The sequence below is a fragment of the Ambystoma mexicanum genome, chromosome 5q (assembly GCF_040938575.1).
Source record: "Ambystoma mexicanum isolate Mex_15411 chromosome 5q, UKY_AmexF1_1, whole genome shotgun sequence".
NCBI lineage: Eukaryota > Metazoa > Chordata > Amphibia > Caudata > Ambystomatidae > Ambystoma > Ambystoma mexicanum.
Window position 1 is genome coordinate 920,817,493 of NC_090933.1, and position 27,233 is coordinate 920,844,725.

General features: G+C 45.5%; 1 protein-coding gene across 1 annotated transcript in view; it reads right to left on the minus strand.

Annotated features, from left to right (window-relative positions):
* Positions 1-27,233, minus strand: part of RGS22 (regulator of G protein signaling 22) — a 1,706,064-nt gene that overhangs the window by 1,127,206 nt on the left and 551,625 nt on the right. The window contains exon 11 of the mRNA XM_069621432.1: positions 13,103-13,264. Within this exon, the coding sequence (XP_069477533.1) occupies positions 13,103-13,264 (162 nt within the window). The remainder of the gene's footprint in view (positions 1-13,102; positions 13,265-27,233) is intronic.

The following is a 27,233-nucleotide window of genomic DNA, read 5'->3' on the forward strand; positions in this document are numbered from 1 at the left end:
CCACCACATTAGTGATAAGTAATATATGTTTTTGTAACAAACTAATGTTTTATTTCAATGGCATTAACCACCTAATGCAATGTTTCTGAGCGTTGTCGACAAATGAATAGCCACGACTAAACCTATTGTTTATCCTGAGAATACAAAGCAAATTTTCTTCTCTGCACTGGAGTAATTTTGGTAGGTACTTTGGCATATCTTGAAGTCTTGGACTGGTTGATAAGCTCTTCTTATAATCACATACATTATTATTTTTTTTAGCCTTCATAAAATCAAACTAAATCATTTTTAATTAAAAAATAAATATTTTTTTTAGCCTATATATGTTTGGAAAACAAGTTGTAAGATGCACCTTTTACACTGATTTGTAAAGAAATGCAGTGTTTAGGATGAGGACATACCCTTTCAAACTCTTCAGAGATGGTAGCTCACTAAGCATGCATGCTCACAAAGTGGCTTGACTCGTTATTAAGTTGCGCACATGGAAAATAAAGTGCGCACAAAAGCTAACCATTCCCGCAGTTAGGGATAAATAATTAGAGGGAACACTGGTAACTTATCCACAGTATCAATGGAGATTTGGATGTTAGCCTACAAGGTAAGCCCAAGAAAATGGTTTTAGACTATGGGATGTATCAGAAATGTGGTAGTTACATCAGTAAGGAGAATTATGGTAAGGATGGTTACCTGATGTGACGATCCAATACTGTTCAACATGCCCGTAATATTAGGCAGGAATAGTAGTCCGTATTATCTGTATGAATGATATAGTTCCCATTAGAATGCTGTATTCTGAGGTTTCAGCTTAAGTACGAGTGTGTGAGTATATTTAGATTTACCTGCAAGAGTAGTTGGTGCACCTGGCGGAGGGATATGTAGTGCCGATCCCAATGCTCTCTCGTTCGTTGCCGGTCGTCATGTGCTATAAGTGAGAGGTAATGTGTAAGAAAATCTATTCCTTCTGTTTCTACTGTGAGGTAAATCTCTGTAAAAACGTTCTATGTGCTTACCCGACCCATGCAGCAATCCTCTCTTCGTGTCCCGATCTCTCCTGCTGCACTGAACGCGAGACGATTGCTAAGCAACGTGTTAAAAACGAGCATCGGATCGCGTGCTATTTGTATTTGTATTTGTTTTATTTCTAACGCGCACCATCAGGCCCGGGGGCATCAGGGCGCAACTTGTGCAGGGTTACATACAGAGCATATATACATACAGAATTTAAGCATAGGCGAATGTACATACATAATAATCAAGGGTATGTTAATATACATAATTTACAGAACAGATATTTTACATGAGAAATAGAGACACAAAATGTGCAGCTGGCGAGAAGAGTGGGCTGATGCTAGAAGGGCTGTGGTGCGGAAAGCATGTTTTAGTGCTGATTGAAAAGCCAGGATTTAGTTGTGGACTTGAATGCGTTAAAGGAATCCTCAGATCTGATGGAAATAGGGACAGCATTCCAGAGCTTGGAGGCAAGGACAGGGAAGCGTGTGCCCCCGGCTTTTTGAAGTTTGAACCTAGGGATCTATAAACAGTAGGTCTGGGCAGTTCTTTGAGGTCGGATAAGCGAGCTAACCGACTGCAGAGGTACGGGGGGGCGTGTTGGCCAAGCATTTGTGCTTGAGGGCAAGTGATTTCAGTGTAATTCTCTGTTTGACAGGTAGCCACTGTAGGTTGGTTCTGGATTCAGAGATGTGGTGGTTAAGAGGGATGTTTAAGGCAGCTCTAATAGTGTTGTTCTGGGTGATTTGTAGTTTATTCAGGTTCTCGTTGCTAGTTCCTAAGTAGAGGGCGCTACCATAGTCAATTTTAGACATAATGAGGGTTCTGGCTAGCGTGACGCTGTACGGAGTAGTCAGAAATGGTCTGCAGGCTGCGATGAGTTTGCAGGTGTATGCAGAAGCTGATCTGACTACATTTGTTTGTCGAGATAAGGATAAAGTGGCATCAAGGTAAAAGCCTAAGGTTTTTGTGTCTTTCGAGACTTGGCTGGTGTTGTCATCAATGATAAATGACTGGTAGGATGGCCCAAGTTTGCTAAGCCGTTGCGTGGTACCCAGGATGAGGAGCTCCGTCTTGTCGTCATTGAGACATAGCTGGTGTTGGGCCATCCAGGCTTGGATGACCAGGTAGACGTCATTCAGGGCCTTGGTATCAACTATGTAGTCTCCAGTAATGGGAATGAGTATCTGGGTGTCGTCGGCATAGTTAGTGTAGGAAACACCCAGATAGTCAAGTACATCAAAGAGAGGTTTCATAAAGACATTATAGAGTGTGGGTGACGCCAAGAACCCTGAGGGACGCCACAGTGAATTGGGGAGGGATCTGCAGCTGTGGACTGAGAAAAGACCCGCATAGATCTATTACTCAGAAAGGATTTGATCCAGGCCGTGGCTGACGGAGAGAAGTGGGCAGCAGAGTGGAGGTGCCTGCATAAGATTTGGTGATTGACCAGATAGAATGCCGCAGAGAGGTCGAGGAGGAGTAACATGGCTAGTTTGCCCTTGTCCTTCAAGACTTCTATTTGTGTTTTGAGATCTATTAGAGCCGTCTCAGTCCTGTGTCTAGGGCGGGAATCCCGATTGTCTAAGGCCAAGAAGATTATTGGATTCCAAGTGCTCTTGGATCTGCAGGTATGCTGCACGGTCTAAGATTTTTAGCAGGAACGGGATGGTAGTTATGGGTCTGAAGTTGGTTTGTATGTTTGGGTCTAAGAAGGTTTTTTTAAGCAATGGGATCACTTATGCATCCTTAATGTCGTCAGGTACAATACCTGTTTTAAAGTAGGAGTTGATAAAGGACGTTATGAATGGGGCCAAGTCGTGGGCAGATTCCTTAATGATGGGAGCGGGGCACAGATCACCTTGGCAGTTGGAAGGTTTGATCCGCAAGATGATGTTTTCCACCTCAGCAATAGTAAGCGGTGAGAAGGCAAAAGGTTTAGAGTTTGGCGAGTCAGGAGAGAGAGCCCATGTGTTAAGAAAGGAAGAAGGCAATGAATATGGCAAGGGAAATGTGCACGGAATCGCACAGTGAACAACTTTGAATCTAACAACGTGCATACAATACCCAAGACTCGTGTATACTAAAACCCAGGAGTGCAAATAGAGTGAAACAATAATACCAATATATGAAAAGGGATGTGGGGTAAGCACTTAGAACCTCCTTATGACTGAAAGGAAAGTCGGCAAACTCCTTACCCACTATGCTATTACAGATACTGACAGCGCTAAGCCCACGTAGAGGGCAAGCAAGGACAGGATCTGTGAGCTGACACTCTGGATGATACTGAATAAGGAACTTAGAAACAGTACTCACGAGGACCGGAAAGACCACTTGAATGTCAGTAAACCCACGAACCCAGTTGATCAAACAGGGACCCAGAAGGCTATAACAGCAATGGGTGGAGGATAACTAAATACATAAGACCCAAGTCAAGGGGCAAGTAGGAATTGTGATTATAGAATAGTGAGGAAAACAAAAGGCATTCACACAGGGACTAGTTACAACAGCACCCCACACCTAATAATCAATGGGAAATAAATGCAGAAGTGCAATGGAAAACATGGAATGGATCCCAATAGAAAGTAAGGATCAGGAGCAGGGAAAATGATATCACAAAAAGAAACCTTTCCCACCCATCCAAGGAGAAAAGGCAGGAAGCTAAATCTATAAAGGGAAAGACTAATGCATCAAGTTTTTCAGTAGCAAAGGACAGCATCAAAGAAACAGCGAACACAGGCAAATTGGGCAGCATCAAAGGGTAAAGCACAGAGAAAGGCTGCCTGCAGACAGAGGAAGACAGAAAGGGAAATCCAGAAAGCAGAAATCAATTAAGCACAAAAATCCGAATTCCAGGGCAGAGGAACAAGAAACAGGAACTAGGAACTAGGCACAAAAGCTAGGAACAAGGAACAAGGGACCAGTCACAACAGGAACACTGCAACAATGACCAGCGCTGGACTGAAGCAAACTGAGGCTTTTAAAGCTGCTTAACAAGCACACCCCTCAGGTGTGCCGCCTGCTGCACCTGCAGCCACAGGTGTTGCCTATCCTCCACCCAACCTTGTCCTGCAAGGGAGGAGGTGAAGCAGTGAGCCAGGCATTCTGGGAAGCATAGTCATTAGATTAAAGTAGCATGCTGGCAGCCAAAAACCTGGAATGGATCCGGAAGGGAAGTAACTTGGAAAATAAGGTTTTAGCGCTCCCAATTCATCACAGCACTGTAGCATAAGGTTCAGAGAAAATGTCCAGTAGGGAATAAACCCCAAAACATGCCCCCAAGTGACGGGAATGGGAGCGAAGGGAGCGAGCCGTGACAGTATACCCCCTCCCACGGCCGACTCCAGGCGACCGTCACCCGCACAAAACATCTTCCTTCCATGACAGGAGCGCTTTGTCTTCGGAGGTGGCACTGACGGAAACAATGACCCGCGGGCAAAAGCAGAGGGACTGGAATGAATAGAATCAGGCCGCAGTCTAGAAGAGCCATAGGCAGGTTTTCGGTGAGGAAGAGACTCATGGGTCGAAGAAAGGCATGAAGGACTTGCAGGACCCGAAGCACAGTTGGAAGGTCCAGGAAGCTCAGACACTGGGAGCGAACACTCATACATCATTGAGGAGGGAGGCAGGCTGGTGCAACATGCTTTAGACAATGGTAGATGCTCTGGTAGCCACCCTGCCGAGAACGGACACACAGGAGGTGAGAAAATAGCAGGTTTCAAGAAATGTTCATGTTCAGAAAAAGAAGGTGGCGGCCGAGGTAGAGGTTCGGATCTTCTCCCGTCATCCATCTGGGTAAAGGCCTGTGGTTGAGGGTGACCAAGGTTCGACTGCATCTGTTCCACGCCTTGGGGGCCTGGAAGTCCAATGGGTTGTACGAGGCTGGCACTCCTGGTGTCAGTCATGTCGCCACCTTGTTGCACGTGGGATACAACCGCAGGGACGTTTGGCATATCGATAGGAGTGATAGACGCAGTACTTGGTACATCAGGCACACTCGCAACAGGAGCAATAACAGGCACATCTTGAACTGCAGCAGTCATACCCTTCCTTTAGCTACTTGCACCCGACTGGTGCTGCAGCTGGGGGGCCATGCCCGTCCCCTCCCTCAGGCTCATGTGGGATCCGGCAACAAGAAAGCTGTCAAGAGGCTGATCCAAACCGGCCCCCAAATGCGAACTGTCCAGCCCGCTATCCTGGTCGGCTACTTGTTCGGTGACTGGGCCATGGCGGATGGTATCCGTCTCCCTCTCGTAACACTCCAGGCAAGTCCAACGGCCTTGCATGTAAGGCCCTCCCGAGTCGTGATCCAGCTTGATGTTTCTGAAGAGAGAGCTGGCAGAAGTCTCAGACTCAGATGTTGCCTATTCGGAAGGCCCTGATGCTACAGTCAAGCAGTTGGGAGAATCAACTTGTGTAAAAGGCAGGCATTCTGGTGATCCCCCTGAAGCATAAGAAGGGCAGACTGGACGTTCATCCGCAATAAATGGTTGGGATTCAGGAGGTAACTCTGAAGTAGAAGAATATGCAACATGATCAGACAGAGTAGACAGGTGCACCTCCGATATTGGCAGCGAGGCTGAGCAGGATACAGGTCTATCATGAACTGAAGCCAAACTAGCAGTAGGCTCTGGGACTGAAGACATGCACTCAGGATGTGCTACCGGAGGCTCCATGGCTAAAGGATAATCCGCTAGATGAGTCACTGTAGCCGAAAACAGGCATGCCAGAGGAAATTCTGAGTCTGAGGGCATGCAAGCTGGAGCCGTCTCGTTAGCTGAAGACAAACTTGTCAAGGTATTTGGCTCTGACCACATACATGGTGAAGGCTCTTGAGTGACTGGCAGACATAGCAATTGTTCATTGATTGAAGACACGTGTGTCAACGATGACTGCAGAGCCGTGGACTGGATAATCGAAGAGTCAATGGTTGTAGGAGGACAGACTGAAGTCCCAGAAGTCGACAGACACATTTGTGGCTCAGGAATGGAAATCACCTTTAGGGCGGTTGACTCCTTGGCACCAGTAACCAAAGACTGAGCTGTACCCATGCCGTCCCTCTCCTTAGTGGATGACACAGAGTCTCTTCCTTTGTAGAAGTCAAAATCAACGAGAGGAATCACCATAGTAAAGTCTCTGTTAATCAGGATTTCGTCAAATGTCCATTCCTCTGTCTTAGCTTCTGAAAGTGGCATATTATCAATCAACAGTTCAGGAATCGCCTGCCGGATCTTTGGTTCAGTATACTGTGGAATGAGTCCATCAAAACAAGAATTCTGTACTGTCTTTGATTGTTCGTTGTGACAAAAATTGGCAGAAGGAGGAGCGAACACAGAGGTAGCATCGTTCTCCACATCAGCTTGAATGTCTACTTCAGTCTCAGCAGCTAGATCAAGGGCAGAACCTAAGCCTACAGTAGTGACTGATTCGGTGTATGCCACCATTGTGGATTGTGTTTGGAAATCAGAAGCATGTATGTGTTCAAGCTCAGAATTATGACAAACTGCTACACAGGAAATCTTAGGTAAAGGAGTGGCTTGTAAATCTTCAGCTAACAGCAATTCCAGACAAACGGTAGAACAATTGTCAGAACCTGTGCCCTGAATAAGTGCTGTGCTAGAAAAAGGACTTTCACTCCCAATAGATTTTACATATTGACAAGTATTATGACCTACAAAAATCTCTGCACTCAGGGACTGAACAGTATTCACTTCATCAACGGATAAAGTTTGAGGTGTATTCAGAAAAGACTGTAAGGTTTTATTCTCCTCTTGTAAAGTAATGTATTCTTGTTTTAACTCCTCAAGTTCAGCTTTTAGCATGCCCCGCCTTAACTGTACATCCCTATCAGTAGGCACAGGGGAAGGCATGGTGGCATCAGGGCTGGATCCTACCCTAGCCATCCGGATGTGCACTGATTGTACATTGTCATTTACTGCTTGCAGGTTTTGTGATCTATACTCTCTCTTACCGACTTGGTCTGTGTTTCCCTTAAGCAGATTATTGAGATCAAACCTCTTGGCATTAGGGACTACAGTAAGTACTTGTGCAGAGGAGTAAGCTGTAGACTGAGGGCTGAAAACAGAAGATATGAAGGAACCCCTCCATTCTTTATGTTTGAATCATGAAACTGTTCAATCTGAGATAAAGCACAACCGGAATCATGGGGTTCAACAACAGAGGTACTCGTGTGTAATAAATCTAGCAGTGTGTTGTTTTCCGCTGCAAAGGCTTGTGCGGACATAGAATCTGGATCAAAATTAAAGACAGAACTAGGATCAGGCAATGTACGATGGGCCATCCTGTGGGAGAAATACTTTGCACGTAAATACCCATTCGTGACAAGGAGTTCATTTAAGTCAGGATCAGTGATTTGATTGTCACAAGTAAACGTAAGGGAAGCTTTCTGTACAAACTTGTTAGTGGCCTTGCTGCCTTTCTTTCTTAAACTGGCCATATTCAAACGGGAATAACGGCTGGTCATTCTGTTAAGAAAGGAAGAAGGCAATGAATATGGCAAGGGAAATGTGCACGGAATCGCACAGTGAACAACTTTGAATCTAACAACGTGCATACAATACCCAAGACTCGTGTATACTAAAACCCAGGAGTGCAAATAGAGTGAAACAATAATACCAATATATGAAAAGGGATGTGGGGTAAGCACTTAGAACCTCCTTATGACTGAAGGGAAAGTCGGCAAACTCCTTACCCACTATGCTATTACAGATACTGACAGCGCTAAGCCCACGTAGAGGGCAAGCAAGGACAGGATCTGTGAGCTGACACTCTGGATGATACTGAATAAGGAACTTAGAAACAGTACTCACGAGGACCGGAAAGACCACTTGAATGTCAGTAAACCCACGAACCCAGTTGATCAAACAGGGACCCAGAAGGCTATAACAGCAATGGGTGGAGGATAACTAAATACATAAGACCCAAGTCAAGGGGCAAGTAGGAATTGTGATTATAGAATAGTGAGGAAAACAAAAGGCATTCACACAGGGACTAGTTACAACAGCACCCCACACCTAATAATCAATGGGAAATAAATGCAGAAGTGCAATGGAAAACATGGAATGGATCCCAATAGAAAGTAAGGATCAGGAGCAGGGAAAATGATATCACTAAAAGAAACCTTTCCCACCCATCCAAGGAGAAAAGGCAGGAAGCTAAATCTATAAAGGGAAAGACTAATGCATCAAGTTTTTCAGTAGCAAAGGACAGCATCAAAGAAACAGAGAACACAGGCAAATTGGGCAGCATCAAAGGGTAAAGCACAGAGAAAGGCTGCCTGCAGACAGAGGAAGACAGAAAGGGAAATCCAGAAAGCAGAAATCAATTAAGCACAAAAATCCGAAATCCAGGGCAGAGGAACAAGAAACAGGAACTAGGAACTAGGCACAAAAGCTAGGAACAAGGGACCAGTCACAACAGGAACACTGCAACAATGACCAGCGCTGGACTGAAGCAAACTGAGGCTTTTAAAGCTGCTTAACGAGCACACCCCTCAGGTGTGCTGCCTGCTGCATCTGCAGCCACAGGTGTTGCCTATCCTCCACCCAACCTTGTCCTGCAAGGGAGGAGGTGAAGCAGTGAGTCAGGCATTCTGGGAAGCATAGTCATTAGATTAAAGTAGCATGCTGGCAGCCAAAAACCTGGAATGGATCCGGAAGGGAAGTAACTTGGAAAATAAGGTTTTAGCGCTCCCAATTCATCACAGCACTGTAGCATAAGGTTCAGAGAAAAAGTCCAGTAGGGAATAAACCCCAAAACATGCCCCCAAGTGACGGAAACGGGAGCGAAGGGAGCGAGCCGTGACACCATGCAGGGGTAAGAGGGCGATTATCCAGTTTCAGACTATCATGTTTGTCTTTAATTTTGGATTGGAGCATGGAGATTTTATTCAATAGGGCTGACTGAAAGTTGGCACACCATTTACTATCTTTAATGCAGGTGTCAGGGGGCGTGGCTATGTGACGATCCCGAGCGGTCATGGGAAATGAAGTCTTCTTCTGTCCTCTGATGAAAGTCTATGTTCTGAGAAGGAAGTCTATGTAGTTCGAGTAGTTATGTGTTCTTCTACACTATTATGTGTGCATGCAAATTGACAATGCTATTTCTAGACCTCAGGGGTTAAGCATTAGTGCCTATTTTGTTGATGCATGTGTATTTGACACGAAGTTAGCAGATTGGCAGTAGTGACTCTAGACCGCAGGGGTCATGGCATTAATGAATGTGTTTCCACTATTTCACAATGGGTTGGCCCTTAGTAACAATTTAAGCCTTCATGTCTTATTCATAATTCTACATGCATTCTGATTTGTAGCCGGATTCAAATGGGTGAATGGTATCAAGCCTTTGCATTTCTACATAAGTATGCTAGTTTTCGTAGTTACATGTACACATTCGATAGATGTCTCTTAATGATCCACTTTAGACATTTGATGACAATTAGTTAGCTCTACATCATAAGAAGACATTTAATAGGAATTCTTCATTCATTCCACGAAGTTCTAGTGCCTCTAGTTTGTAAATCCAAAACATTTCCCTGCGGCACAGTATCTGCTGCAAATTACCACCTCTTGGTGGTTTGGATACTTTTTCCAACACTACAAATTTTAACTGCGAGATTGAGTGATGTTTATTCATGAAGTGTCTTGATACTGGTGATTTTGTATTTTTTGTGCGAATATTAGATTTGTGCTCCCCAATCCTGTCCTTCACTCTTCTGGTTGTCGGGTAAGCAAATAGAAAGTTGTTACAGAGATTTACCTCACAGTAGAAACAGAAGGAATAGATTATTTTACACATTACCTCTAATTTATAGCACATGACGACCGGGAACGAAAGAGAGAGCATTGGGATTGGCACTACATATCCCTCCGCCAGGTGCACCAACTACTCTTGCAGGTAAATGTAAATTAACTCACACACTTGTACTTAAGCTGAAACCTCAGAATACAGCAATCTAATAGGAACTACATCATTCATACAGATAATACGGACTACTATTCCTGCCTAATATTACGGGCACGTTGAACAGTATTGGATCGTCACATCAGGTAGCCATCCTTACCATAATTCTCCTTACTGATGTAACTACCACATTTCTGATACATCCCATAGTCTAAAACCATTTTCTTGGGCTTACCTTGTAGGCTAATATCCAAATCTCCATTGATACCGAGGATAAATTACCACTACCTCAGATTGGTGTTTAAAGCCGCCATATTGAACACAAGGACTGCTATCGTCACCATGAAGTTGCTTCTTAAAAATAGGATGTTTGTAAATAACATTTGAAGATGTTGCATGTTGATTACTTTTTGTATATACATTTCCACTCCTGATGAAGAGAGTTGCCTCTCGAAACAAGTAGTTACTAACATTGAGGAAATTTCCAAATTTGTATTTGTATTTGTTTTATTTGTATAGCGCAAAACCAGGCCCGGAGGCTACCGGGCGCATATCTTGAAAGCAATGGTTACATAAGTTGCATACAGTGATTACATGACAATCCATAAATATAGCATAGAAGGCATAGGTAAGTAGTACAACAATACAAGATTTGTCGATTACAACCAACAAAGGTTATCGCATCACGTTTCAGAGTGTAGCTTGGGCATTGGAGGAGACTAGCCAACATTTGGCTCTGTGTTTGAATAGGTTGAGGGAGGGGAGGTTTCTGATAGTCAAGGGGACAGTGTTCCACAATTTAGCTGCCAGGACTGGGAAGCTAGATCCACCAGCTGTTTGGAGCTTGTATCTTGGTATCAGTAGGCTCTGGTTCAGAGTAGATCTAAGTGAGCGAACTGGGATGTACAGCGAGAATCGTGAGGAGAGAGAAGTGGGGGCCAGGTTATTCATACATTTGTAGGTTAGGGCGAGCGATTTTAGTGAGATCCTTTTCCAAATGTAGAAAGTTGTCCTTTGAACAAATAGCAGATGTGAACTTTATGATATTATCTGGTGATATTAAACCAGATACATGTAATATGATTTACCCTCAGATTGTACAATGATGAAAAGATGAGCTTTTTGTTTTTTTTAAATTTTGTTTTTCTAAATTTTGATTTGCGAAATACTGAATGAATAAATATTGCTTAAATTAAGCAACAACAAAAATTGGATAACAATATTTGTGTCTAAGTTTTAGTAAAATCTAAAGAGACTGATTGGAAATTCTGTCTCGATAAACCCTGACTGAGGGTTCCTCCTCGTACTGAGAGGTGTGCAGGGGATGGGAGTACCCATTAGAGAATGGGTATTCTAATCCTCGTCTTTTGCTAAGTCTGCCTTCATCCCCCCCATCTCCTGATCATGTCGCTCCACTCTGTCATCCAAGAGGCTGATTCGTGTCACTGCCCCCTGTTATGCGCATGTTTTCCTTATCCAACTTAGCTTCTAATGAGCTTAGGTTAGCCACAATGTCATCCATCTTAGTGTTGACAAAGGTGAAGCCACTCTGCATTACCCACAAGGGAGAGGGCCTCTGGGTTGCTTGTCATTGAATCATTCATGGGGACTTCTATTGTTACTCCCTTAGCTGGTGTGCTGGTGTAGGTGTCAACTATCACTCGCCTATTTGCAGCCCCTTTTGTCAGTCTTCTTCCCCAACCCTTACTTGATTATCTTCTTCTCCTCCTGCAATGGTCACCTTCTTAGTATGCCCAGGTGAAGTTCTACTCGTCCCACACCACCTCCTCTGGCAAAGGCTGGGAAAAGAATGAACACCACCATCATTGTAGACTGTTCCTTAGAATACCGTCACCTGATTGACCATTGGTCCAGGAAGTTCCTACTTCCTCTATGTGTAGAAAGGTGCAGCTCCTGGACCCCATCCTCCTTTTCAACTTGCCCGCATGGTTTGGCTGTGGTCATACTGACTGGACTGGCCAAGTGCACCCATCTTATCTCTTGTTCTACTTTCGTTTCCAGGAGCTCACGCCAGGGGCGGTCGCAAATGAGTCAGCTTGACCGCCTGCTCACCTCCTACCCTCCAGCCTGGGCGTTCACTCCCACCACGGCCCGACTTTGTTCAACATATCATCAGGGCTGCCCCACTGGGATCATCATCTGGACCTCCGCTCCTCTGTTGCTCCGTTCCCATCATGTATGGCCCGCCGCAGGCCCACTGGCGATCCATTGAACCCACTCACAGGAGGTGACCACTTATGCCTGCTGCTGACCTCTTTCACAGATTCATGCAACTCTCCCTATGTCTCAATCGCTGCACGCTTCGGGCACTTTCCTCCGCCCACCTACCACCACGGAAATCGATAGATTAGGCTCCAAGAAGAAATAATTTGATAGCAGGATTACGTTGGGCCTGTGCTCTCACACTAGGCAACCATCTTCGATGCTGCTCAGTAGCACCCCCAAGTTGACCTTTTCCATGAACAGATCCTTTTTGGCAGTGAAGGATCTTCGTGTGACAACCGACTATCTGAAATTCAGAACGAATTTGAAACCTTGGTTATGGCAATCCATTTTTTAGTTCATCGATGTGTTGCTGACTTTTTCTGTAAACGTATCGGTTTGGTCTGTGGCTCAGTCAGTTTGTCCTCCATTGACAGCTGTGCGTCCAATGGTAATATGCATAATTATGTAAATGATTACAAAATGCTCAATAAATAAAGCGCTCCGATGAACTCTTGCCCGGTCCGCGCTATAAAAGAACGGTTAAATAAATAAATACATACAAACTGTGCATCCCTCTAAACCTGTTCCAGGAAGGAACAGGGGAATGCTTCAGTGTTCTGCAAATTGCAAAGTTCATTGAGTTTGCCAATATCGGCGGAGTTTTGAAATGTGTAGAAAAGACCCCACGATTTGCAAAGTTGCCCAAATGTAGGGAAAAGGGGAATCTGAACGTGCTCCTCTGAGATGCACACGTTAAGATTCCAACCCCGTCATCAATTGATCAGGACGATTGTTAGCGCAAGTGTATGTGATGTGCCATAATTTGTACCGAAATAAGTTTTCAGATCCACACCACACTGTTTTTCTGAAACATCACACAAAATGCACTGATTCCGAATACATTCGGAAAATGACCGGCGCGCACTGCGCTCATTGTGTTTCTTACCAGTATAGAAGCAGGGGCTTCACCACCTCAGTCTGGATACTGGAGAGGTAGTGCAAGTTCCACTGAGAAGCATGCAGCAGGTTCAGTTTTGACAGGATTTCAGTTTTCAGGAAATGGTCCCCGTTCGTCACAAGATACAGCATTTTCATCCTATTGAGGTGGCTTGTGTGATAAAAAAAAAAGAAAAAAAAAAGAAAGTCACATTGTTACCGAAATCTATGAAATTAGTTTCACAACTCACAAGCGAATTACAAGGCATTTTATGATTTTCAAACTAAAGCTTTAGCAGGCACCAGGCAATCGTCTTACCATTTATGGGATTCTTGGAAGTGGCTTTATTTTAACCATGCTATCCCGCTCGAAGATAAAGTGATAGAGCCCGACTCACTGAACATAGGAAACTACATATAGCGCTTTTTTAGATGTCTGATTTCCAGAAATATGCGGGTCACTTTATAGATAATGTTCAGGTGTCTGTGCATCCGCGCCTATGATGCCTAGACACATCAGTACTGGCAAAGCACTGCCGACACTAATGTACGGCAAGCCTCCCCCGAATGTGCTGGGAGGACATTTCACAGTGAAGGGACCATTATTGAGAGCTCAAAAAGTATTTATTTCCCTTTTGGGTGGATAGAAATGCAGGTTAGACAGCAGCAGGTTATACAACTGCTGTGCCACTTAAAAAGAAAAAGCCTAACAGTGTCAGAAATGACCATCTCATGCTTTGCGCATCACCCACGGGTGTTCCATATAGGCTGGGGATAATGTGTTTGTTTTCTGCGCATTGCAAAGTGCATCCCACTTGGGAATTTAGGATGAGCTTTGCAATGTCCCGAAAAGGTCGCTGCTGAACCCAAACGTGTGGTTGGGTATGGGGTAGGGACATCTGCAACGTTTTGTTGGCACAAGTGAAGGGGGTGCAATACTGCATTCCACCACTTGCACCAAGAAAGCTTTGAGAAATGTGGTCCAAAGTGCTGGCAAGTGCAAAAGTACTCAGCTGGAAAAATTACATTTGGCAGACTATTATACATTTTTAAAAGAGTGGAGTACTTCACTTTAATATGTGTACAGTTGATTGACTATTTATCAAGGCGAAGAGAAAGCCTATCACCGCATTTATAGGAATCTCTGATCACCGAGGTTTTTGACGAAATTCCTAAAATAAGGCATCCAGTCCAGACAAACTACCCCTTAAAGAATGATGTCTCCACCTGGGAACCAGTGATACTAAACATTTCTCTTTCAGTAATCTAGAGGGGTAAAGTACCATCTTCTTGGCATAAAGGAGTAATCATTTCTATTTAAAAAAAAGGGGGGATAAAACAGACCCCAGTAATTATACACCAATTTTCTTGAAAGATGACGTTAGCAAGATCTACACCGTATTATAGGCGGAATCAATCATTGGATAGAGGATAGTTGATTATCACCTGGCCCACAGGCTGGGCTGCAACATGTTATCAGTACAATAGAAAACAGGCTATGTTCATCTTTAATCATAACAAAGAATGTCACTTTAAAGAAGGGTGTTTAACATTTAACAGGTAAGGACTTTAGAATGGCTTTCAACAGTATTTCCAGGATTGACGTATGGTCTGCCCTCATTGAACTCAGAGTGGGGGAGAAAATGGTTAATGTGTTAATGAAGGTGTTTCAGAATAATATGGGGCTGTACATTTTAGGGGAACTACAACTTTTGGTGTAGATAAAAAGGTGTAAAACAGTGTGAGGTGTTTGCCACTATCCTTTTCAATGTATTAATTATATGGTGGAATTATTGATAGCTGTTCCTGCGGTTAATATATGCGAGGATGCAATTATTAAGCCCAGGACTGCTGTGGGCCATTGGCAGCTGTTAATTGCCTTGGAATTAGACTGTAAAAGAAAACACATTCTTGTGAACCAAGACAAAACTCCCCAGTCTCGCGCTGGGTAAAATAAATCGACGCTTTTTATGACATAGGGACAAAACCTGAAAACCTTCATACATTTGATTAGTTGGGCTTTACATTGGTAAAAACACCAGGACGGAGGTTACATATTACTAAGCAGAATAGACTTGGTTCAGCACACAGGTGTAACCTATAAAGCACAGGAATCTAGCAATGTCACCAGCTCTGGAATTGTAAAGAGGAAAAGGCCAGATTACAGCCTTCTTAAGTGGTGAATTCTGGAGCCACCTAAAATGGCCATCAGTGGCTGTTACTGAAAGTATATTTCACAAGTTGAAATAGGCAATGCGGGCGGACACCAAACTCGGGGATTGATAGAAAGTAGTTCTCTCTGTCTACCCTATTCTGAGTCAGAGCAAGCCGAACGCAAATACTTTGAAGCAAATTCCTACTCTGGACATTGATCTCTCCGCACCATAGTTGTCTCATATTGCCAATATACTGTGTTCTATTGGTCTAAAGGAACTAAAATATCGCTGTAGGAGACCTGAGAGAAACAGCTATACTGGCATGGGTTAATGATTCTACATTAATTTCATACTTTGTCTATTACTCTTAATGTATGTATGTATGTGTGTAGGCGGTTTGTATAGCACCAACCTAGTTAGAAAGCAATAGAGTGCTGTACAACAAAGAGTGGAACATGAGAGGGAGTGGAGCATTGCCTGGTCGGTCCATGGTCCTAATTTTATTGGTGCACTGATTCTCGAAAAGCAAGTGTTGTGGCCTTAAAGGACGACAGGATGCGGCAGTGGGTTCTGTCTTTATTGCAAGACAAACAGGTGGGCATAAACTTGGCTGAGTGCAACAGGGGAACTACTCACAGTTCAGTTCAGGCCCCTCCCAGTTACATCACTGGGGGCAAGGTGTGCACAAGGATGGCATGCTGCAAGCTTCCAGGGCCCCCATGTGGCCTCCTATGGCTTTGGACTTATGCCCTGGAAGCTGGAGTCATTAGGCTCTTGAGGGCCTCATCTTCAATTGCTCCTTATCAGGAGCAGCGGTCTTGGTCGACCTGCTTGGTCTGGCGCTTCGCCAACACTCGCGCTTCACCAACACTGGCGGGAAACGTTGTCTCGCGGAGTGCGGGCTCGCGAGTTCTCGTTATGGCCAGATCTCGAGAGACCACGCTCCCGCGATCACGTGACGTCCCCACACACCTTCTTTACTGGAAAAAAGGATGGATGGTCATTCCATGACAAAGTCTGCAAACTTGCTGGGTCTCCTTCTCTCTCTCTGGGGTCTACTCCGATCTGGACATGGGGCAGGACTGCGGGAACGCTCTTGAAGAGGTGCAGGTGATTCGAGTTCTCCTTGTCTTGCTCTTCGCTGTGACTCCCTGAGTGGGGTTGAGGAGTTGGGGCTTGAGAACTCGTTGCCGTAGTGTGACTCTGAGTTATCTCTTTCTGAGAGGTGAGAGTTTTCAGATGTCTCCTGGTGGTCTTGATCTTCTCCGGCTTCCCAGTTTGGCTGTCCAATGGATCCATTCCTGCGGTACATGGCCACCCTTTCTAGATTCCATTTCCTTCCGTCGCTGGTGCAAATGTGGTTTGACCCTTTCTCCAGGACTTCTATGGGACTGCTGTATCTGGAGCCAGTGGAAGTGTCTTTGTGGGGAAGGCGTATCTTTACTAGATCGCCTTTGTTAACTACTGTGTGGCAAGCAGCTCGACGCAAGTCCCCTTGAGCCTTCATGGCTTCTTTGTTACGCTGCATGCGGAAAACGACGTCTTCCATGTCCACTTCTTCGTCAGCCCTCACTTGGTGGAGCCACGTTGGTACCAGTGTGGATGCAGCCCTTCTCCCCCTTAGCAGATGGAATGGCGAAACACCTTTGACGGCGTTGGGGGTGATGCGGTGGGCTGCTACAGCTTCCTTGACTGTCTTGTACGGGTCTAGGCCCGAGGCATGCGCCAGTTGCAGCGCCCCTTTGATGAAGCGGTTTGCCCGCTCAACCAGGCCATTGGCCTGTGGGTGGTAAAGACTTGCTCTCCGCTGTCGAATGTTGTTGAGTTTGAGGAATTTCTCCATTTCTCGAGAGACCAGCTGGACTCCGTTGTCCGTGACAAGTTCTTCTGGTAGGCCTTCCCGCTGGAATACATACGGCGGTGAGTGCTTCGATGACTGTGCTTGTGGTGATGTCTGAAGAGAAGTCAACCTCGACCCATTTGGAGAAATAGTCGACCATGACTATCCCGTATTTGTGTTCTGGGGGCATGTTGTCCAAAGGCCCAATGAAATCCAAACCTAGTTTGCGCCACACCCCTTTGGAGACTTCGGTGGGCAGCATGGGAGCTTGCCTCACGGCTACGCGCTTGTCACTGTTGGTGCACTTATGGCACCTTTCGACCATTTGTCGTATGTCCTGGTCCATGCCTGGCCACCAGTAGGTGTCGCGTATCCTGCGTCTGGTCATGTTGCATCCCAGATGGCCTGAGTGTGCTCTGCACATTATCACTTTGCGGATTCCGCTGGGTGGGATGACTTGATCGCCTCTGAGAATGAGACCGTTCATGGTGGTGATTTCCTCGTTCACCTTCCAGTATGGACGAAGGCCTTCAGGGATCGCTCTCTCGTCGGGCCACCCTTCGCGAACCCAGGCACCTACGCGCCGTAGGCCATCGTCCTGCTCGAATTCCTCCTGCCAGTGGCGCTCACTCAGGTCCATATACTCGCCGTTCCTCAAGTCACTGATGGAGGCTACGACACACTCATCTTCCAAGAATGTGGTACCAGGGGCGCTTTGGTTCAGGAGCCTGGACATGCAGTCCGCTTGTGCGTTTTTCCAACCCGCAATGTGGACTATCTCGTATGTATTTTCTTGAAGCTTTGCAGCTATCCTGGCCAGCCTCGGGGTGGCAGTCTTGGTGCCGCCCGGGCTCAACATGTGAATGAGGGGTTTGTGGTCGGTGACCAACCTGAATCTCGTGCCCCAAACGTAAGATCTGAAGTAGTCGACGGCCCAGGCACATGTCAACATTTCTTTCTCAACGGTGGAGTAATTCTTCTCCGATGATGATAGCGCTTTTGATGCAAATGCCACAATGTTTTCAATGTCTCCCTTTTTCTGGGTCAAGGTGGCCCCCAGGCCGTATGCGCTGGCGTCTGTAGTAATGCAGGTGTCCCATTCAGGGTTGAACGGTTTCAGGCATGGCGCATGTAGAATTCTCCTTTTGATTTCACCAAACGCTTCATTTGATTTGGGCCACAGGAGTAGGCTGCCCCCTTCTTCAGAAGCTCCCTCATGGGGGACGTGGTCTTGGAGAACCTTGGGACGAATTTAGCATAGTACTCGGCTGGGCCCAGGAATGAGCGTAGTTCCTTTCTGGACATCGGAGCCGGGGCTTCTGTTATGGCCTCCATGAGGTTCTTCTTGGGGCTGACGCCTTCACTTGAGATGCAGTACCCAAGGTATTCTACCTTGCTCACTCCAAAGACGCATTTTTCGTGGCGTAGATGAACGCCCGCCTCTTGAAGCTTGTTCAGGACCGCCCTGAGTGCTTTGTTATGGGTCTCATTGTCTTTTGCATATACGAGAATATCGTCTTGAAAGAAAGAAACATTTGTGAGTCCTTTAAGTAGAGAGTTCATCATCCTCTGGAATGCGGACGCTGCCGACGACAACCCAAATGGCATGCGGGTATATTGAAAGGTGCCGAAAGGAGTGATGAACGCTGTCAGGGGGCGGGAGGATTTGTGTAGAATCTGGTGATAGGCGTCACGCATGTCCAGCTTCAAGAAGATTGCCGCCTCTTTCATCATGAGGACAATCTCGTTGATGCTGGGGAGAGGAAAGCTATCCGTGACTACCTCTAGATTCAGGCTTCTCAGGTCGATGCATATTCTGAAGTCGTTTCTGGATTTCTTTTTGAGCAACACCACTGGACTCAGCCACTCTGAAGACTCCACGGTCTCGATGGTTCCTTCTTCGACCATCTTCCGAAGGTGGGCATCCAATGCGGGTCTCGCCGTGGCAGGTACTGCCCTGACTTTGTGTTTCACCGGGACCGCGTTGGGTTTCAAGCGAATCTTGTGGACAAAGTTTCTCACTTTCCCTGGGTTCTCGGAAAACAGGCTCGGGAAAATCTCCTTGAAATTTTGCGCTGCTCCTGAGGAGACCAGAAGTACCTGTTCCGGAGTGCTGGGATCTAGTTTTATGCTGACTTTGTGTTAATCGTCCCATCCCAGCACGGCTGGGCCTTTGGGTGAGAAGTACACTTTGGTGGTGGTAGACCTCCCTTTGAAGTCGATCCAGGCTCTGATGTAGCCTAGGAGGGCGACAGTTGCACCTCCGAACACCGTCGGTTTTTGCCTGGTTGTTCTGATCTCTACTTGTGCTTGTCCCATCATCTCCTTATACGTGTTGATGGGAAGGATTGTGAGGTCAGATCCCGAATCTGCCATGACACGTGTTTCCATTCCGTCCACTTTAATGGTGTAGTGAGGCTTTTCCCTCCTGGCATGGGGGGCGTTGACCATGACGACCATGGGTCTGTCCTGTAGTTCGTCATCATCGCTTGAAGCGCAGTTGCCATCGACGCGGGAAACGGTTTTCTCCCGCCACGTACATGCCGGGGCCACGTGACCAATGCGTCCGCACTTGGAGCACTCCTTATTCCTGGTGGGGCAGTCGCGATCATTCGCCATGTGCTTGGTGCTTGCGCATCTATAGCATTTCGGCACCTCCTTTTGCCTGGGGCCTTTGTCTCTGGGGCTGTGGCGGGACTGCTTGTCTCTGCGCCCTCTCCATTGTAGCGCCGCAAGTTCGGGCACGGGCAGGTGACTTCCCGCCTCTTTGCGTCTGCTGGAGGTTTCTTCCTCCGCCCTGGCAATTTGGATGGCCTTGTCAAGGGTGACCTCCTTTTCTTGGATGAACTTGTCCTGGACTTTCCTAGAGTTAGTGTGAACGACGAGCATGTCGCAGATAACTTGTTCTGCATTTTCGCCAAAGGCGCAAAGAGAAGCCAGCTCCCTCATCCTGGTGACGTAGTCGTCCACGGGTTCGCTCCCTTCCCGTTTGCGGGTGTAGAACCACAGCCTGTCCAGTACCACGTTCTCCTTATTTCTGAACCTCTTCACAATGCGATGAGTCGCTTCCTTGTAGACGTCGTCGTCGGTCGCAGGTATTGCTTTCAAGCTGGCAAAAATGCGCTGACCTTCAACCCCCAATGCATTTAGCAGCATCGCCCTCTTCCTGACGGGGGCATATTGCGTGCCGCCCACCGCCTCCAGATAGGTGGAGAAAAGGGGCTCCCACTGCATCCATGGAATCGCTGGGGTCCCTGGCGAAGGGAGAAACGCAGGGGGCGGTGTGGCACCTTGCATGGTGAGCCCGTGGGTCTTTCGATATCCTCGTCGCCAATTATGTTGTGGCCTTAAAGGACGACAGGATGCGGCAGTGGGTTCTAACTGTCTTTATTGCAAGACAAACAGGTGGGCAGAAACTTGGCTGAGTGCAACAGGGGAACTACTCACAGTTCAGTTCAGGGCCCTCCCAGTTACATCACTGGGGGCAAGGTGTGCACAAGGATGGCACGCTGCAAGCTTCCAGGGCCCCCATGTGGCCTCCTATGGCTTTGGACTTATGCCCTGGAAGCTGGAGTCATTAGGCTCTTCAGGGCCTCAGCTTCAATGGCTCCTTATCAGGAGCAGCGCTCTCGGTCGACCTGCTTGGTCTGGCGCTTCGCCAACACTCGCGCTTCGCCAACACTGGTGGGAAACGTTGTCTCGCGGAGCGCGGGCTCGCGAGATCTCGTTATGCCCAGATCTTGCGAGACCACGCTCCCGCGATCACGTGACGTCCCCACAGTAAGGTTTTTAGAATTAGCAGAGAGGTTCTTCCCAAGCGTGTGGGAATAGCTGAAGAAAGCTTGCTTTCTGGCCTTTGCTGTCTTGCACTTCTTGGCTTTCAGTCTGGTGACATCGTGGCTCCTGGTGTTGCATTTACCTCCTGAGTTGGTGATCTTTTTTAGTTAAGTATGATGGTGTCTTGGGCATTAGAGCTTTGTAGTGCAGACTGTCTTGAAGGTTATGCAAGCATGGTTCTTTGAGGGTCGGGGAAATGTGGTTGAATCTTTTCACTCCTGCAATGAGTTGTGCTGTGGCATTCTGGGCAGCGTTCATAGGGGCCAGAGTAGTGGTTGGGACACATGCCAGGAGGGCGTTACCACCATCCAGGTGGGAGAGTACCAGAGTCTGGACTTTTGGATCTGAAGTCTGAAGGATTTGATTCAGCACAGGAGGGAGTGAAGGTACCATGCTGTCTGTATCTAATTGGTGATGTTTGCCTTGAAGAGAAGGTTGGAATTGATGGTGAAGTTGATGTGTGCTAGCAGGATAACCTGCAATTTTGAATGTGGGAGCATTTAGTGGGGCCCCCAAGGAGGATTAATAATAATGATATGATAATAATTTAGCATTTATATAGCGCTACGAACCCTCAGGCATATGAGCGCTGCTTGTTATTACCCACGTTGCGTAGTGTTCATTTATCGACCTCGGAAGGATGAAAGGCAGAGTTTGGCCCAGCTGGGATTTGAACCTGCATCAGCAGGCTCTGCACAGATGTCAAAGCGAGCACTCTACTCGCTGTGCTATCGGACCGGCATACTTAACGCTGTTTTAGTATGGTTGAATTTCAGGTAGGCACTTGACATCCAGGCTTGAATATTTGAGAGGCAGTGTTTTAATTGCGTAATGTCATTGAGGCAGCTGACCTTCAGGTATAGCTGTGTGTCATCAGCATTCTGGTGGACTGTGATGTTGAACATGGCAAAGAGTGCCCCCAGTCGCACCATGTGGAAGTTGAAGATAATAGGGCAGAGGATGTAGCCTTGTGGGACGCCACAGGCCACTCTGTGTTATTGGGATCTGCACAGGTGCCCATCTGGATGAGCTGCTATCGATGGGAGACCAGAACACACTAGCACTGGGGTGTGTGCACAGACAGCCACTCCAGCTTTGTGGCTCCCCAGACCTACCCTCTCACCACCTCCTCAGGTGTCCTCACTCTGCAGTGTAGCAGCTAGGGGTCTACCGAACTCGAGTCGCACTGTCTCGGCCCAACCACTGGCTACCACCTTCTTGTGCATTTCGTCTCTTCCTTGGCTCCCTGGAGTGCTCTGGACTGCAGGCCATTCATGCACGGGGTGTCTCTGCTCCTTGGAGTGATGGATAGCCCAAAAGGTAACACTGATGTGAGGGATCGGCTAACTCGCATGTCCGTTCAGTCCTGCATCTTGGTTATGCCCCGCTTTGGTGTTTATTGATTAATTATATGCTTATTAATGTTATTTCTGTGTACATGTTTGATGAACCGATTATCCTAAAAAAACACTGAGTTGTTGTTAAATACTTTAGTCCTCCTGCATTTCATGAAAAGCACGTAAAATCAATGGCTTGGAAATAGAAAGAGCGCACAACCCTGATTTAAGTCATTGACCATGCTTCTATTTGGCCCTATAAATTGTGGGCATTTACGCGAATCGTAGTGTCGGTCCTTTACAGCCTATTCTCTGGTTTTGGGCACGTACCGAAGTCGTCTTCATGGGTAGGACCGTAGGTCTCTATACTGGCATGTGAATTTTGCTAGGCCAGACCCATTAAAAACATCTAGGGTACATTTTCCATTTTGGGAATATTCATGAGGGGACAGCTGGGCAGTCAATGTGCTATACAGCTGGCCTGGTGAAATGGTCAGGTTCCTGCTTCGTAGCGTGCATTTCACACATAAATGGAAACTTCATATATTCATTCAGTGGCATCAGAAAAGGATCACAAATCACATATACCCGCTAGTTTCCTAACCTAAACCCAATCCACAATCCTACTTCCCCTTTACGGTTATGTGTCTAAGATTGACACACGAAATTTGGGGTTGGGCTACCTCTGTGGGTCACGGGGAACACCTTCTCCATAAACATATTTAGTAGAAGCTGTTTTATCCCACAACAATAGGTACCCATGGTGTCGGATAATCAAGCAGGATTCCGGCTATTCACGTCAGATAAAGCAATAATGCGCCTGGCCTTTTACTGTTTTCTATGGCTTAAAAACCTAGTTATTCAGCATTTTTTTTACGTGAATCGTTACTAGTACGGACAATGGAGGTGCCCGTTACGCGAGTATTTTGGTTACTAAGGTGCCGTATAACAAATCTTTTACTGTATATGTGTGGTGGTCTGGTTCGATCTTTACTTAGTTCAAAATGTCCCCATTACCTATTGAGGTTGATATTGCATTTCGATTTCAAGAGAATTCTTTATATCATAATTTGGGTCAGGCTTAAAGAACAAATACAGCAAAGCTTTTTGGAACCCTGCATCTTTCGTTTTTTTTTAAACCAATTTATTAACATTTAACAAAATACATAAGCATATCAAAGCATATCAAAGAGAAAACATTCTATACATATATACATGAACCAATAAGAGGGAAGGAAAGAAAAAAAGAAAAAGAAAAAAAAGAAGACAAAAAAAGGAAATCCCCATTACACCACCAACCAAGGTCATAATAAGTAGAAAAAGAGCATCTTGAGGCAAACAAATGAATTCCAGATTCCTTCTACAATGCACATTCTATCCTATAATTAGAAAACCATAATACATATGTATTAACATTACTGATCTTTAACAATAAAAATGAAACATAAATGTCTACTTATCTTTGCATGGGCCTTCACGACACTGGATGCGAGATTAGGTCAAGTCCACATCCAGGAAGGCCTTCCAGATCTCATCAAAAGTAGTCCTATTTCTTTTGCACTGAATAAATGACACTTTCAACATTGCATGTATGATACATCTCCTCCAACCAATTGTTTTTTGTCAGAAAACCAGCAGATTTCCAGTTACGTAGGATCAGCTTCTCGCTACCATGGTCCCTTTTAAAATCCATGTGGTCTGATGTTGATTCAAAGATTCCAGCAGGGTGGTTTCTCCCAAGATTAAAGTCTCAAAATCAAAGTCTAGATTTTCCTTGAGCACTTTGTTCATTGTGGCGGCGATCTCACTCCAGAAATTTCTCACCTTATGGCACTCCCATAACATATGCTCCATTGAGCCGCGAACGTGACCACATCCCCAGCAGCTGTCTGATGTTGTTAATTTCCGTTCCTTCATCCTGAACGGTGTCCAAAACACTCTGTTCATGATCAGGACAGGATTCTTGACAGGACCTTTCTCCTACATTCAGGGGCATTCCTTTTTATATTCCCACAGAGATCACTCCACCTATCTGGTGTCATCTCCTCCCTCAAGCAGCTAGACCAGGCATTCAGGATCTTTCCATTCCCTTTTGTAAAACTGCTCAGCAAATTATACATCTTGGATGCTGAGTGATCATTGTCACCAATTTTCATTACAACGGACAATAACTCAGATTTGACCAAAGATGGTAAGTTCACTGCTCTCTTCAACTTTCTGTACTCTCCATATGTGCAAGCAGCTAATTTATATTCAAGCTTATCTTACATAAGTTTTGCAAACACACTGCGCAACAACACTTGATTAAAGCCAAAATGGTATAGTAATTTTTAATGAAAGCAGGAGTAGCCTGACACGTGTTTCGGGCACTTGCTCTTCCACTGAGGCTACAAGGTTTTTTTGTACATTCAAAGTAATGTAGTACAAAGACATTTGATCAGTGTGAATATATAAATCCAAGGTACCAGGGCAACCAAAGAGAAGGGCCACAAAACAATTATTTTGGTCATTCATGGCACGGTATTGTACATTTCAATTCATGGTGCCAAAGCAAAACATTTTTAAAAAAGCAATTTCGAAATAAACAAGACATCCATGTATCACATGATTGTAAAGAAGTTCATACCAATTGTGTATTCGGAATTCATCAGGTCAATTGGGGAGAGAAGAGCGGAAAATAAACAAAGTTTGTTAGCAAGGGGTTCTTAGTGGGCCATACAAGTTGTAGGGGCTAGAAATAAATTAAAACCATTACCTGTGGTTAGATTCGGTTGAGAACTGTAATTGGGGGAAAACGAATTGTTAAGCCAATTGCGAGACATCTAATATGCAATTACTGCAATATAGGCAAGACAATTTAGGCTTTCCACTTACCCAGGGTATGGTAAGTGATTAAATAACGATTTCTCTCGGGCTCCGCTGTGAATTAATTTGATGGGCATATTAGACATATGTTCCTTTGCATATAAGGAATAATTGGACATTTATTGAACAAAGGCAAATGCCAAATCAGTACCTGTCACTTGCACTTGGACTTAACCATTACCATTTCAGAGGATAAACTGATAACTAAGACCTACCGTAAATCTACTTCTGCTAACTCATTACTTCATGCAAGCAGCTGCCATAAGAAATCGGTCACGCGTAATATTCCCAAAGGAGAATTCATACGTGCCAGACGTAACTGCTTCTCTAATGAGGATTTCCTCACAGAATGTGCATTTATCCGTAACCGTATCTTGGCAAGAGGATACGACAGTCGCCTACTTGATAAAGCACAATGTGAGGTGAACTCCTTAAAGAGAGAGGATTTACTCACTCTTAAAGTACGCCCTCAGAGTACTCACAGCAACAAACTGAAATTTATCACCAAATACAACAGAGAAAGTTCCAGTCTGTATAGTATATTTAAGAGACGCATATTCTCCAACTGGACAGAGACATTACTCCTTGGATAGATGATTCGCCAAATTTTATCTACACCAAGGCAAACAACCTCAAGAATATTCTTTCTGCTTCATTTATGTCCAATCCCCAACACAAACCAACCTGGCTACAGCTAGCAGGCACTAGTGGTTTTCGCAAGTGTGGTGGATGCTCTATGTGTGCCTTTGCATATGAAACGAATAAACTTGAATTTGGCCATTTGGGCACACATACTATCACCTCATTTATAAATTGCAACACAAAATTTTGTGGATATTGTATACTTTGCGTATGTGGACAGTGTTACATTGGCAGCACAATTCGGCCATTAAAAATAAGAATTCGAGAACACTTGGCGTCCATTTCCCAGGTAGATTCCAAATACCCATTATCAGTTCATTGGCAACGAGTCCACCAAATGGACAATAAAGCAGAAATTAGATTCTCTGGGATGGCCAAGGTTACGTTACCACAACGAGGTGGCAACTTGGTTCTCAAATTGCGACAATTAGAAGCGCGACTCATCTGCCACTACCGCACTGTCACACATGGCCTCAATACAGACCATGAACTTTCTGTCTTTCTATGAACAATGAGTAATGTAAAAATGTTTTCTCCTAATTGGGTTTTTCCTGTTTTCTAATTCTCTTTCTCGTACGCTTGGGGCTCTTCGTTTGCCATACAACACAATCTATTTTTAGATTCAACTTGCAATTATCCTTGCTACCCGAGGATGCCCAGATGAGGTGGGACAGGCAGGGCAGGCTCTGAAGGATAACCATGCCTTCCCCCGCCCCCCTCCTGGTTCTCTTTGACTCATACCTAAAATCACTTCATTTCTTATAATACTGGACTACCCCATCCCTTTTCCCAAAACATATGTGGATGTAAGTGACACAAACGTTTATGAACATAGATCCTTTAGCATAATTCTCCTATTTCCAATTAATGGAAACGGTTGTTGGTCTCCTTGGAATTAACCAACCTTGTAACAGCTCCGATCTCTTGTCGTGCATACTCACCTAAAATGGCGGACATCTAGTCCCACTAGTGCAGCAGCGAATGCACACGTACAGACGTGCCTACCTATATTTGTGGCAGCACGCGAAAGAGCCGACATGCTCCAGTTCGAACTGCAGCGGAGACGCTGGTAAGGCTCAAACTTGCGCGCAGACCCCTAAAAGCCGTGAGGGTCTATGCGCATCTTAATTAATCCGACAGACACGCAGCTTGTGCTAATTATGCTGTCTGGTTATGTCTTACCCTTCCCCCCTCTCTTTACCTCTCTGCTGGGCTTACTACATACGATTGTTTATGGAATCTTCCCGTCCTTCAAAGCTATAACGCGGAAACGCTACCTTATAGTTTGTTGCAACTGCAAGTGACAGGTACTGATTTGGCATTTGCCTTTGTTCAATAAATGTCCAATTATTCCTTATATGCAAAGGAACATATGTCTAATATGCCCATCAAATTAATTCACAGCGGAGCCCGAGAGAAATCGTTATTTAATCACTTACCATACCCTGGGTAAGTGGAAAGCCT